At 50.3% G+C, this 13,043-nt stretch overlaps 1 protein-coding gene across 3 annotated transcripts in view; it reads right to left on the bottom strand.

Moving 5' to 3' along the window:
• The window catches only part of LOC147111751 (interleukin-1 receptor type 2-like), a 96,415-nt gene extending 85,785 nt beyond the window's left edge, over window positions 1-10,630 (bottom strand). For all 3 annotated transcript variants that reach the window (XR_015079739.1, XM_085998953.1, XM_085998952.1), the window contains exon 1: window positions 10,487-10,630. Coding sequence is in view for 2 of the 3 variants with exons in the window: in XM_085998953.1 (XP_085855079.1) it covers window positions 10,487-10,580 (94 nt within the window). In the remaining variant the exon portion in view is untranslated. The remainder of the gene's footprint in view (window positions 1-10,486) is intronic.
• Between the last annotated feature and the right edge of the window lie 2,413 nt (window positions 10,631-13,043).

The raw sequence follows: 13,043 nt of genomic DNA, 5'->3' as shown, positions 1-13,043 counted from the left end.
AGGTGTTTACTGAACAAAGTCTGGAGGTGAACTAAAAGATACAAGACACTATACAGGCTTATATACCCGAGTGGTCACTATCGGTATTACAGTACACAGGGGCTCTTAAAGGTACATACACTACAAGAAGCTTTTACAATTTTTTTTATCTATCTTGCTAGTTTATTCTCATATTCTATTTTCATAGAATCATAGACATTTATGGCACAGAAGGAGGCCATTCGACCCATCGTGTCTGTGCTCTTGGTCCATAGCCTTGCAGGTTACAGCACTTCAAGTGCATAGCCAAGTACTTTTTAAATGCGATAACCGTTTCTGCCTCTACCATCCTTTCAGGCAGTGAGTTCCAGACCCCCGCGCCCCCCCGCCCCCAACCCTCTGGGTGAAAAAAGTTCTCCTCAACTCCCCTCTAATCCTTCTACCAATTATTTTAAATCTATGCTCCCTGGTTATTGACCTCTCTGCTAGGGAAATAGGTCCTTCCTATCCACTCTATCTAGGCTCCTCATAATTTTATACACCTCAATTAAGTCTCCCCTCAGCCTCTTCTGTTTCAAAGAAAACAACCCCAGCCTATCCAATCTTTCCTCATAGCTAAAATTCTCCAGTCCTGGCAACATCCTCGTAAATCTTCTTTGTACCCGCTCTAGTGCAATCACATCTTTCCTATAATGTGGTGACCAGAACCATATGCGGTACTCTATCTGTGGCCTAACTGGTGTTTTATACAGTTCAGGTATAACCTCCCTGCTCTTATATTCTATGCCTTGGCTAATGAAGGAAAGTATCCTGTGTGCCTTCTTAACCACCTTATCTACCTGGCCTGCTACCTTCAGGGATCTGTGGACATGCACTCCAAGGTCCCTCTATGCCTCTACGTTTCTTAGTAAGCTACCATTTATTGTGTATTCCCTTGCCTTGTTAGCCCTCCCCAAATGCATTACCTCACACTTCTCCCAACTGAATTCCATTTGCCACTTTTTAGCCTACCTGACCAGTCCATTGATATCTTCCTGCAGTCTACCGCTTTCTTCCTCACTATCAACCACATGGCCAATTTTTGTATCATCTGCAAACTTCTTAGTCATGTCCCCTATATTGAAGTCTAAATCATTGATATATACCCCAAAAAGCAAGGGACCTAGTACTGAGCCCTGCAGAACCCCACTGGAAACAACTTTTCAGTCACAAAAACATCAATCGACCATTACCCTTTGCTTCCTGCCACTGAGCCAATTTTGGATCCAACTTGCCACTTTGCTTTGGGTCCCATGGGCTTTTACTTTTCTGACCAGTCTGCCATGTGGGACCTTGTCAAAGGTCTTACTAAAATCCCTGTAGACTACATCAAACGCATTACCCTCATCAACCCTTCTTGTTAACTCCTCAAAAAATTCAATCAACTTAGTCTCTCTCTATATCAGTTTCTTGGTTATCCTTTGCTGAATTCTAAAATCCTCAGGCTTACTATTCTTTCTGGCAACATTATAAGCCTGTTCCATGAATCTTTAACTTCTCTTGTTAGTGATGGTTAGACCACTTTTCCTATGGGGTTTTTATTCCTTAAGGGAATGTATATTTGTTGCAAATTATGACTTTTTAAAAATGTTTGCCATTGCTTACCGACGGTCATATCTTCCTCCCAATCTACCTTAGCCAACTCACCCCTCATACCTACATAGTTTGTTTTGTTCAGATTTAAGACCTTAGTTTCAGACTTAACTAAATCACTCTCAAACTCAATATTATATTCTATTATCATCACTCTTCCCCAGAGCTCCTTTACTACAGGTTAGTAATTAACCCTGTCTCATTGCATAATACTAGATCTAAAATAGCCTGTCCCCTAGTTGGTTCCTCGACATACTGATCTAGAAAACTATCTTGAATGTATTCCATGAACTCGTCCTCCACAGTATTACTGCAACTTTGGTTTGCCCAGTCTATATGAAAAGTACATAATTACTGTGTTACCTTTGTTACATGCAGCCTGAATTTCCTGATTTATACTCTGCCCGACACTACAACTACTGTTAGGGGCCCTATAAACTATTCCCACCGGTGTTTTTTGCTCTTTGTTGTTTCTTAGCTCCACCCAAACTGATTCTGCATCTTGATTTTCCAAGCTAAGATCCTTTCTCTCTACTGTCTTTATTTCTATCTGTGCTATTAATTAATCTATTTTGTTGTGAATGCTTTGCGCATTCAGATATAGTGCCTTTAGCTTTAACTTTTTTCTATTTTTCCCTGATGTCACCTTAGTCACTAATGCCCTATTACATTTGTTAAGCTCGCTGTCCCTTCCTGACCCACTCTCTCCCTTCCAGACCCACTCTGCTTATTTTTATCTAAATCGCTACTCTGTTCTACAGCCTTGACTTTTCTCTTACTGCTTTTGAATTTACCCTTTCCTAAATCCTCCCACCCCTTCCCCCTTCATTAGTTTAAAGCCTTGTCTACCACCCTAGTTATTCGATTCGCCAGGACACTGGTCCCAGCCTGGTTTAAGTGGAGCCCGTCCCAACGGAACAGTTCCCTCTTTCCCCCAAACTACTGCCAGTGAAGCAAAACCCCTGCAAGCCTTTGAGCCACGCATTTAACTCTCTAAGCTGTTTGTCCCGATGCCAATTTGTGTGTGGCTGAGATAACAATCAGAGATTATTATCTGTGAGGTTCTGCATTTTAAGTTGGACCCTAGCTCCACAAACTCCCTCAGCAGAAACTCAATCCCTCGTTCTACCTATGTCGTTGGTTCCTACGTGGACCACGACAACTGGCTCCTTACCTTCCCACTCTAAGTTCTTCTCCTGCCACAAGGAGATGTCCTTAACCCTGACACCGGGCAGGCAACACAACCTTCAGAACTCCCAGTCGCGGCTGCAAAGAACAGTATCTATCCCCCTGACCATACTGTCCCCTACCACTACCACATTCCTTTTCACCCCCCCCCCCCCACTTGAATGGCCTCCTGTACCATGGTGCCGTGGTCAGCTTGCTCATCCACCCTGCAGACTTTGCCCTCATTGAAATAGGCAGCAAAAACCTCATACCTGTTGGATAAGGGCAAATGTTGAGGCTCCTCCAGTACTGCACCTGGGGTCCCCTTACCTGCCTGACTCACAGTAATACCCTCCTGTCCTGACCACTAACCAGACCTGTACCACGACCTAGCCTAGGGGTTTGACTGCCTCCTGGATCGAAGTGTCCAGGTAGCTCTCCACCTCCCTGATGCCCAGCAATGGTTGCACCTCAGACTCCAGCTCAACAACTCTGAGCTGAAGTTCCTCGAGATGCAGGCACTTAGTGAGTTGATACACAGTGTCAGCTGTGGCTCAGTTGGTAGCACACTTGCCTCCGAGTCAGAAGGTTGTGGGTTCAAGTCCCACGCCGGGGACTTGAGCACATAAAGTGAGGCTGACACTCCAGTGCATTGCTGAGGGAGTGCTGCACTGTCTTTCAGATGAGACACTAAACTGAGGCCTCGTCTGCTCTCTCAGGTGGACGTAAAAGACCCCATGGCACTATTTCAAAGAAGAGTAGGGGAGTTATCCCCGGTGTCAATATATATCACTCCAACAACATAACAAAAACAGATTATCTGGTTGTTATCACATTACTGTTTGTGGGACCTTGCGGTGTGAAAATTGGTTGCCGTGTTTCCCACATTACAACAGTGACTCTACTTCATTGGCTGTAAAGCGCTTTGAGACATCCAGTGGTCATGAAAGGCGCTATATAAATGCAAGTCTTTCTTTTTTTTCTTACTGCAGACGTGGTTGTCCGGAATCGCGATGCTCTCCACAAACTCCCATATGCTGCAGTTGTGCCACACTACCTACACTGTCATCCCTACATAACCTTGCTTTATATATTTAGTTAAGTAAAGTTTATGGGAGAAATTCGGTATCGCCCCGTTTAGGGTGCAATTATTGGCCGGGCGCTAATTATCGCCTCTGACTGCAAATTTGGCTTCTGTCGCCCCTGGAGGCGATTGGAGCGCTAAATCAGGCGCGACGCACCTCTCTTAAGAGGCTAACGCCGAGGAGCGAGGCGTTAACTCAGAGTGCTGGCGAAGCTCATGTGATGTCAGTCAGCAATGGAACACAGACACACTGGCACCAGCCAGTTCTTAAAGGGGAGGGTCAATCTTGCTCTCCAGCCACACCCTGCTCCTTGCAGCCTTGAATCGCGGCCTGGACATACCTGAATTTGAATTCTGCTGCAAAGAAGAATGGAGAGGCCCAGGGAACGAGTTCAGTGCTTCAATGACTGGGCCTTGGTGGCTCTGGTTGGTGCAGTGGAACGCCGAAGGTTAGTTCTCTACCCACAGCGTGGCAGGATGCCATTGCCATGCGATTATAGAAGAGTGTGGAGGGAGGTGGCTCAGCACGTCTCCTCCAGGAGCCTGGTGCCCAGGACCCACACCCAATGTTGGAAGAAGTTCAACGACCTCATTCGGGTGGTCAGGGTGAGTGGCTGCTTTTCAATACCTCTATATCCCTCCATCTCAACCTCACTCTGTGCCCAGAGGGTTTAAAAACCCCAAATGCCCAGCACTCATCCAACACCTATGGTCATCTCATAGAACACACATGCACATTCCACATCTTGCATACATTAAGGGCTATTCAACTATGGGAGGCACATCAGGCAAGCACATGGCTATATACATTAAGGGCTATTCAACTATGGGAGGCACATCAGGCAAGCACATGGCTGCACATTTACTCAGATGCCGTCCTTTTTCTTGCAGGCCAAGCTATCTCACAACAAGCGCCAGCAGCAATGGACGGGAGGAGGACCGGCTGACCTACACACCCTCACCGATTTGGAGGCGCGCGTCCACAGGATCGTTGCCAGCCAGGTGATAGGTGCCGTGGCTGCTGGAGAGGTCGACCCCCTTGGGGACAGCAATGGTATGTTCATCAGCTTTCTTTCCTCTCATACCACTTGCCCCTCACAACACCAGCCTTTTACACTTTCAATCCAACTTACTAAATGTCTCCAGTCCTTGTTCCCTTACTGCCCCCCTGTCCTGACGCTAAAGCCACTCTTGTACCTCCCTGCTTTCAGATGGTGCACCACCAGCTGAGCAGCCTGTCCCTCAACCAAGCAGTGGGAGTGACGGGCCAGGCGAGGAGGAAGAGGAAGCTGGAGCCTCAGTGCCTGCGTCTCCCGAGAGCACCCGTGGCCACACTGGGACCACGCCTTCCCTGGAGGGGAGCAGGGGGCAAGGGTCTGATGAGGACAAAGCTCTGGGACCCAGCGGGCTGCAGCAATGCCATGGGGGTAGGGAAGCTCGGGGGCCATCTCCCTGGAGGGAGAGTAGGCAAGCGAGTCCTACTGCACTGGACACAGAGGAGGAGCGCCTCATCGCGGAAATGAATACGCAGACCTTGAACATGCACACTCAGCTCATGGGTGCAATGGGAAGGGTGCCCAAAAGCATTGATGGACTGGCAAGGAGTGTGGAGCACTCCGCTGTAGCACAGGTCGACGCAACGCAACGGCTTAGTGCTGCAATTCAGTCACTGCCTGCTGCGATCCAATCTTAGACTGCTCTTATGCAGTCTCAGATTGGTGTAACACAAGCACTGACTGCTGCCATTGTCGCTGGTTCAGCCACATTGCCCCGGGGCTCTCACAGTGCCGCAGCAGGCCAGCAATCTGTGCTCGAGCAGATTGCTCTGGATGCTGAGGTGCTGCCCCGTGGGAGTGCCAGTGCCCCCACCACTGTCACTTCCCCATTGCACTTGCCACGGCCTGCAACACAGCCAGCCCAGACTGCTGCCGCCCATGCAGAGTTGGTGCAGCCTGCAGCCGGGCCCTCCAGGCCCAGAGCTGGTCGAGGGCAACCTTCAAGGGCATCTGCAGTCTCAGCAGCTGACATTCAGCAGCCTTGCTGCAGCCACTGGGGCCCCATTATGGAGGAGCAGTGGGGTGGGAAGGGGGGGGAAGTGTGCAGGGGATGGAGATCACCCTCGAAGGGCAAAAAGTAGGAGGTCTAAATAAATGGCGGGAATGTTTGTAGTAAAGGTCGCAGTTCGTCTGATAACATTTGTTTACTGTTTTGTTGTTTTTCTCCAGCTTGTGAGAACCAGTTCTGTAAATTCATGATTTGTTGTGTTTGTTTCTATTTGTTTGTCCTGAATAAATGACACACACAGAGTTTGTTAAATAAAAAAGTTGTTGTATTCAAAATGTACATGTTTGGCCTTTGGAATCACTGCAGCTTTGGCCGGCTATAGCGGTTGCGGGTTGCTTTCCATGATGTTGTTCTCCATGCCAGAAGCCATCTTCTGAGTAGGGGCCTAGAAGCGGCTTGTTATCAGCCGTTGATGGACGGCCCTTGCAGTGGCAACATTGTGGGCCTCCCTCCCACCTTGGTGCTGCTGCTGATCGTCCTCCTCATCCTCCTCCTCCTCTGGTGGTGCACCAATCCTTGGTGGCATTGGCTGGGTCCTCAGGATTGCCAGGTTGTGAAGCATGCAGCATACAACTATGAAGAGGGAGACTCGCTTAGAGAATACTGCAGGGCTCCTCCTGAGTGGTCCAGACAACAGGACCGTTGCTTGAGCACGCCAATCATCTGCTCAATTATGTTCCTGGTAGCGATATGGCTCTCATTATACTGCAGCTCGGCAGGGGTGTTGGGGTTACGGAGCGGTGTCATCAGCCAGGTGCAGAGTGGATAACACTTGTCCCCGAGGAGCCAACCACTTGGCTGATGCGGTGCCCGGAAAAGATCTGGCACACCAATCTGGCGCAGGATGAAAGCATCGTGGCTGCTGCCAGGATAGCGGGCATTGACAGCGAGTATCAGCTGTCTGCGGTCACAGACCAACTGTACATTGAAGGAGTGGAACCCCTTGCGGTTTCGGAAAACCTCTGCATTCTCATGCGGTGCCCGCAATGCCACTTGCGTGCAGTCAATGACACCCTGCACCATGGGGAAGCCCGCTATCCTAGCAAAGCCATGTGCGCGTTCATGCTGCTTGGCCCAGGTCATGGGGAAAGAGATGTACTGGCGTTTCCTTTTATACAGGGCATTTGTCACCTCCCGGATACAGCAATGGACAGTGAACTGGGAGAAACTGGCGATGTCCCCAGTAGATGCTTGAAAGGAGCCGCTGGCATAAAAATTCAGAGCCACTGTCACCTTCACTGCCGCCACTGTCACCTTCACTGCCACCGACAGAGACGTCCTGGTCCTCAGTAGAGGCTGCAGATCTGGCTGCAGCAGGTGGCAGAGCTCAGTGACCACCTCCTTGCTGAAGCGCAGCCTGCGCAAACACTGCTCTTCAGACAAATGAATGTAGGAGAATTGCTCCCGGAATACCCTGGGAGGGTAAGGTCTCCTGTGCAGAGGCCTGTTGGCCCTCCTCCCTCTGGCCATGTTTGCCACTCTCTCTCTCTGCGTCTCTGATGCGTCCGATTCTGCAGGCGCAGGACGACGCCCCGAATCAGTGCAGCCTCCATAGTCTCTTCTAAATCGATGCAAGGAAGGTCAAATCAAAAAGAACCCGCAAAGTGCTGCTCAGTACCCAAAACTCCTTCACACAACGTTGAATCTCTCCAGAAGTCTCTCTCTCTCTCTCTCTCAGAATGCGCGTTGCAAAAATGTCTCCGACAGAAAAAGTCAGGAAGAGGCCGCCTTTAAGCAGCACTCCCCCAGCCCCTTCCCTACTGCAAAACGTTCTCCTTTACCTGTTGTTGCTAGCGGGAGGTGGAAAGGAAGGGGGCGCCACTCAAAATCCGGTCTGGGGCGCTATCAGGGCGTGGCACACTCGACTGACTTCACGATCTGCGGGCGCAGGAGATCGTGGCGGTAGTGTTTAGCGCCGCCGCAAAATGACTGGTCAATTTCGTGAGCTGTGCAAACATCACCACGCCCGGGTGCTAGTTGCTTTGTGCCCCTCTCCTCCCGCTCCGGGCCTCGCCCTCTCCTCCCGCTCCGCTCCGGGCCTCGCCCTCTCCTCCCGCTCCGCTCCGGGCCTCGCCCTCTCCTCCCGCTCCGCTCTCGGCCTCGCCCTCTCCTCCCGCTCCGCTCTCGGCCTCGCCCTCTCCTCCCGCTCCGCTCTGGGCCTCGCCCTCTCCTCCCGCTCCGCTCTGGGCCTCGCCCTCTCCTCCCGCTCCGCTCTGGGCCTCGCCCTCTCCTCCCGCTCCGCTCTGGGCCTCGCCCTCTCCTCCCGCTCCGCTCTGGGCCTCGCCCTCTCCTCCCGCTCCGCTCTGGGCCTCGCCCTCTCCTCCCGCTCCGCTCTGGGCCTCGCCCTCTCCTCCCGCTCCGCTCTGGGCCTCGCCCTCTCCTCCCGCTCCGCTCTGGGCCTCGCCCTCTCCTCCCGCTCCGCTCTCGGCCTCGCCCTTTTCTCTCGCTCCGCTCTCGGCCTCGCCCTTTTCTCCCGCTCCGCTCTCGGCCTCGCCCTCTCCTCCCGCTCTCGGCCTCACCCTTTTCTCCTGCTCCGCTCTCGGCCTCGCCCTTTTCTCCCGCTGTCGGCCTCGCCCTTTTCTCCCGCTCTGCTTTCGGCCTCGCCCTTTCCTCCCGCTCCGCTCTCGGCCTCGCCCTTTCCTCCCGCTCCACTCTCGGCCTCGCCCTTTTCTCCCGCTCTCGGTCTCGCCCTTTCCTCCCGCTCCGCTCTCGGCCTCGCCCTTTTCTCCCGCTCTCGGTCTCGCCCTTTTCTCCTGCTCTGCTCTCGGCCTCGCCCTTTTCTCCCGCTGTCGGCCTCACCCTTTTCTCCCGCTCTGCTCTCGGCCTCGCCCTTTCCTCCCGCTCCGCTCTCGGCCTCGCCCTTTTCTCCTGCTCCGCTCTCGGCCTCGCCCTTTCCTCCCGCTGCCGGCCTCGCCCTTTCCTCCCGCTCTGCTCTCGGTCTCGCCCTTTCCTCCCGCTCCGCTCTCGGCCTCGCCCTTTTCTCCCGCTCTCGGCCTCGCCCTTGCCCTTTTCTCCCGCTCTCGGCCTCGCCCTTGCCCTTTTCTCCCGCTCCGCTCTTGGCCTCGCCCTTTTCTCCCACTCTCAGTCTCGACCTCGCCCTTTTCTCCTGGCACCAGGTTACAAGATGCGCTGTTTTTACAGATAATCTCATCTCAATATCGTTTTTTCTTGGAGAAGAACTTAGAGTGGGAGGGGGAGGATCCAGTTGTTATGGTCCATGTAGGAACCATGAAAGTGCTTCATCCAAGCAAAACAAAATCATTTCAAAGCAAAATTTCAGAGAAATTTCTGATCCCTCCAAACTCTAATGCCAGTATTAATTCCACAGCTTTTTGGAGTCATAGTCATAGATTTATACAGCACAGAAAGAGGCCCTTCAGCCCATCGTGTCCACACCAGCCATCAAGCCCTGTCTATTTTAATCCCATTTTCCAGCACTTGGTCTGCAGCCTTGTATGCTATGGCATTTCAAGTGCTCATCTAAATGCTTCTTGAATGTTGTGAGGGTTCCTGCCTCTACCACCCTTTCAGGCAGTGAGTTCCAGATTCCAACCACCCTCTGGGTGAAAAAGTTTCTCCTCAAATCCCCTCTAAACCTCCTGCCCCTTACCTTGAATCTATGCCCCCTGGTTATTGACCCCTCTACTAAGGGGAAAAGTTCCTTTCTATCTACCCTATCTATGCCCCTCATAATTTTGTACACCTCAATCAGGTCCCCCCTCAGCCTTCGCTGCTCTAAGGTAAACAACCCCAGCCTGTCCAGTCTCTCTTCATAGCTGGAGTGCTCCAGCCCAGGTAACATCCTGGTGAATCTCCTCTGCACCCTCTCCAATGCAATCACATCCTTCCTATAGTGTGGCGACCAGAACTGCACATAGTACTCCAGCTGTGGCCTAACTAGCGTTTTGTACAGCTCCATCATAACCTCCCTGCTCTTATATTCTATGCCTCAGCTAATGCAGGCAAGTGTCCCATATACCTTTTTAACCACCTTATCTACCTGTCCTGCTGCCTTCAGGGATCTATGTACATGCACACCAAGGTCCCTCTGACCCTCTGTCCTACCATTCATTGTGTATTCCCTTGCGTTGTTAGTCCTCCCAAAATGCATCACCTCACACTTTTCAGGGTTAAATTCCATTTGCCACTGTTCTGCCCATCTGACCAATCCATCTATATCGTCCTGTAGTCTGAGGCTTCCCTCCTCGCTATTTACCATTCCACCAATTTTCGTGTCATCTGCGAACTTACTGATCATACTTCCTACATTATATAAAAATATCTCCCATTTCTGTTAAGTTTGCTTTCGAAATATTTCAAAGTAATTTGTACCCATAAGGCACTTTTTATTGCTTATTGGCACATTGCTTCAACTCACAACTTCTATTTCCACAGATTATAGCAAAAGCCTCAAACTTTTGATGCTTAAAAACTCTTACAAATACTGATCCTGAAACAGTCATAATGAAACCTGTGCCTTTTCTTCCAAAACAGTATTAAAATTAGCTGATAAAGCTAAAGGCTTTTAAAACATGAACTGTATTTGCTCTTATCTCTTACCTGAAGTGTCACTGCACTGCACTGCCCGAGCACAAACCTTGCTGCTGCTGATGGATGCAGAGATAAAGATAAACACAGCCAATGACACAGTCATCCTGCAGCTAGAGCAAAATGATGCTCAATGGGTTCTTCCCTTGTTTTAGTTTCAAACAGTCCCAGTGGTGAATAAAGCTAAAATAAAGACTTCCGTGTAGGACACATAGGGGAAGTAAAGCGTGGATTAAACACTTAAGTTAATTCAGCACAAACAACCGATGCAATTATGCAATATAGAAACCAGGTCAGTTGTCAATGCTATTTTTGAGCTGTGGTAACTAAATCAGTCTCCTGAAAATACATTTTTCACAAATCTATGGCTCGAAATTTGCAGTGGGTTATAACAATGAATGCACATGCATTCTAAACCCATTTTTTAATTTTTCTTAGTCTTTATTAGTCTGCTCCTATCCAATATGTTACTACTTCTGTCTCGGGAAACTATCTTCTCTAGCACTATCCAACACACACTCTTTTATGCACCTTATTCCTCTTTGACTTGTCATCAGCCTTGACACGGTTGACCACTCCATCCTTCTCCAATGTCGCTCCACCGTCATCCAGCTGGGTGGGACTGCACTCGCCTGGTTCCATTCTTATCTATCTAATCATAACCAGAGGATCACCTGCAATGGCTTCTCTTCCCGCTCCCGCATCATTACCTCTGGTGTCCCCCAAGGATCTATCCTTGGCCCCCTCCTATTTCTCATCTATATGTTGCCCCCGGCGACATCATCCAAAAACACAGCGTCAGTTTCCACATGTACGCGACGACACCCAACTCTACCTCACCACCACTTCTGTTGACCCCTCCGCAGTCTCTAAATTGTCAGACTGCTTGTCCGACATACAGTTCTGGATGAGCAGAAATTTTCTCCAATTAAACATTGGGAAGACCAAAGCCATTGTTTTCGGTCCCCACCACAAACTCGGTTCCCTAGCCACTGACTCCATCCCTTTCTGTAACATCTGTCTGAGGCTAAACCACACTGTTTGCAACCTTGGTGCCATATTTGACCCTGAAATGAGCTTCCGACCACATATCCGCAGCATAACAAAGACCGCCTACTTCCACCTCTGTAACATCGCCCGTCTCCGCCCTTGCCTCAGCTCATCCGCTGCTGAAACCCTCATCCATGCCTTTGTTACCTCTAGACTTGACTATTCCAATGCACTCCTAGCTGGCCTCCCACACTCGACACCCTACGTAAACTTGAGGTCATCCAAAACTCGGCTGCCCGTGTCCTAACTCGCACCAAGTCCCGTTCGCCCATCACCCCCGTGCTCGCTGACCTACACTGGTTCCTGGTTAAGCAGCGCCTCGATTTCAAAATTCTCATCCTTGTTTTCAAATCCTTCCATGGCCTAGCCCCTTCCTATCTCTGTTATCTCCTTCAGTCCCACAACCCCCACAGATATCTGTGCTCTTCTAATTCTGCCCTCTTGAACATCCCTGATTATAATCGCTCAACCTTTGGTGGCCGTGCCTTCTGTTGCCTAGGCCCTAAGCTCTGCAATTCCCTGCCTAAACCTGTCCACCTCGCTACCTCCCTTTCCTCCTTTAAGACGCTCCTTAAAACCTACCTCTTTGACCAAGCTTTTGGTCACCTGCCCTATTTATCCTTATGTGGATCGGTGTCAAATTTTTTGTCTTAGAATACTCCTGTGCAGCGCCTTGGGAAGTTTTACTACACTAAAGGCGCTATATAAATGCAAGCTGTTGTTGTTGTTGAGTGGGAAGAGAAGCCATTGCAGGTGATTCTCTGGCTACGACTGAATAGATAAGAATAGAACCAGGCGAGGGCCATCGCATCCAGCTGGACAATGGAGGAGAGTCGTTGGAGGAGGAGGGTGTGGTTAACCGTATCAAAGGCTGCACTCAAGTCGAGGAGGGATAGTTTACCATTATCACAACCACATAGGATGTCATTTGTGACTGTGATAAGGGCTGTTTCAGTGCTGTGGCTAGGGCAAAAACCTGATTGGAGACGTTCAAACATGGAGTTGTGGGAAAGATGAGCACGGATTTGGGAGGCAACAACACATTCAAGGACTTTGGAGAGGAAAGGGAAGTTGGAGATGGGGCAGTAGTTTTCAAGGACAGGGTGGTCAAGGGTGGGTTTTTTGAGTGGAGCGATGATGGCAGATTTGAAGAGGAGGGGGACAATACCCGAGGTGACATTAACAATATCAGCTAACATGGGGACCAGGTAGGGAAGTTGGGTGGTCAGCTGTTTGGTGGGAGGAGGTGGGTATCATGGACAAGATGAGCTCAGGGAGGGCATCAGAGGAAAAAAGAGAGAAACTAGAGAAAGATGAGAGTTCAGGGCTGGGGCAGGGGTGAATATTAGGGGAAGTTTGGCTTGGTGGGCTAGGAGAAGGGAGGGAAGCAGCAGAGGCAACTGAATGGGTGGTATCAATTTTAATGACAAAGAAGTCCATGAGATCCTCACAAGTTGTTAGAGGTGAGAGTTGAGGAGGCAGGGGAGAGGGGTTTAAGAAGATGGTTTGTACTAAAGAG

This window comes from Somniosus microcephalus, chromosome 10 (assembly GCF_052327205.1).
Source record: "Somniosus microcephalus isolate GS21.2 chromosome 10, FLI_Smic_1.0, whole genome shotgun sequence".
NCBI lineage: Eukaryota > Metazoa > Chordata > Chondrichthyes > Squaliformes > Somniosidae > Somniosus > Somniosus microcephalus.
The sequence above is the reverse complement of the archived record's forward strand: the minus strand, read 5'-3'. Positions and strand labels throughout refer to the sequence as shown.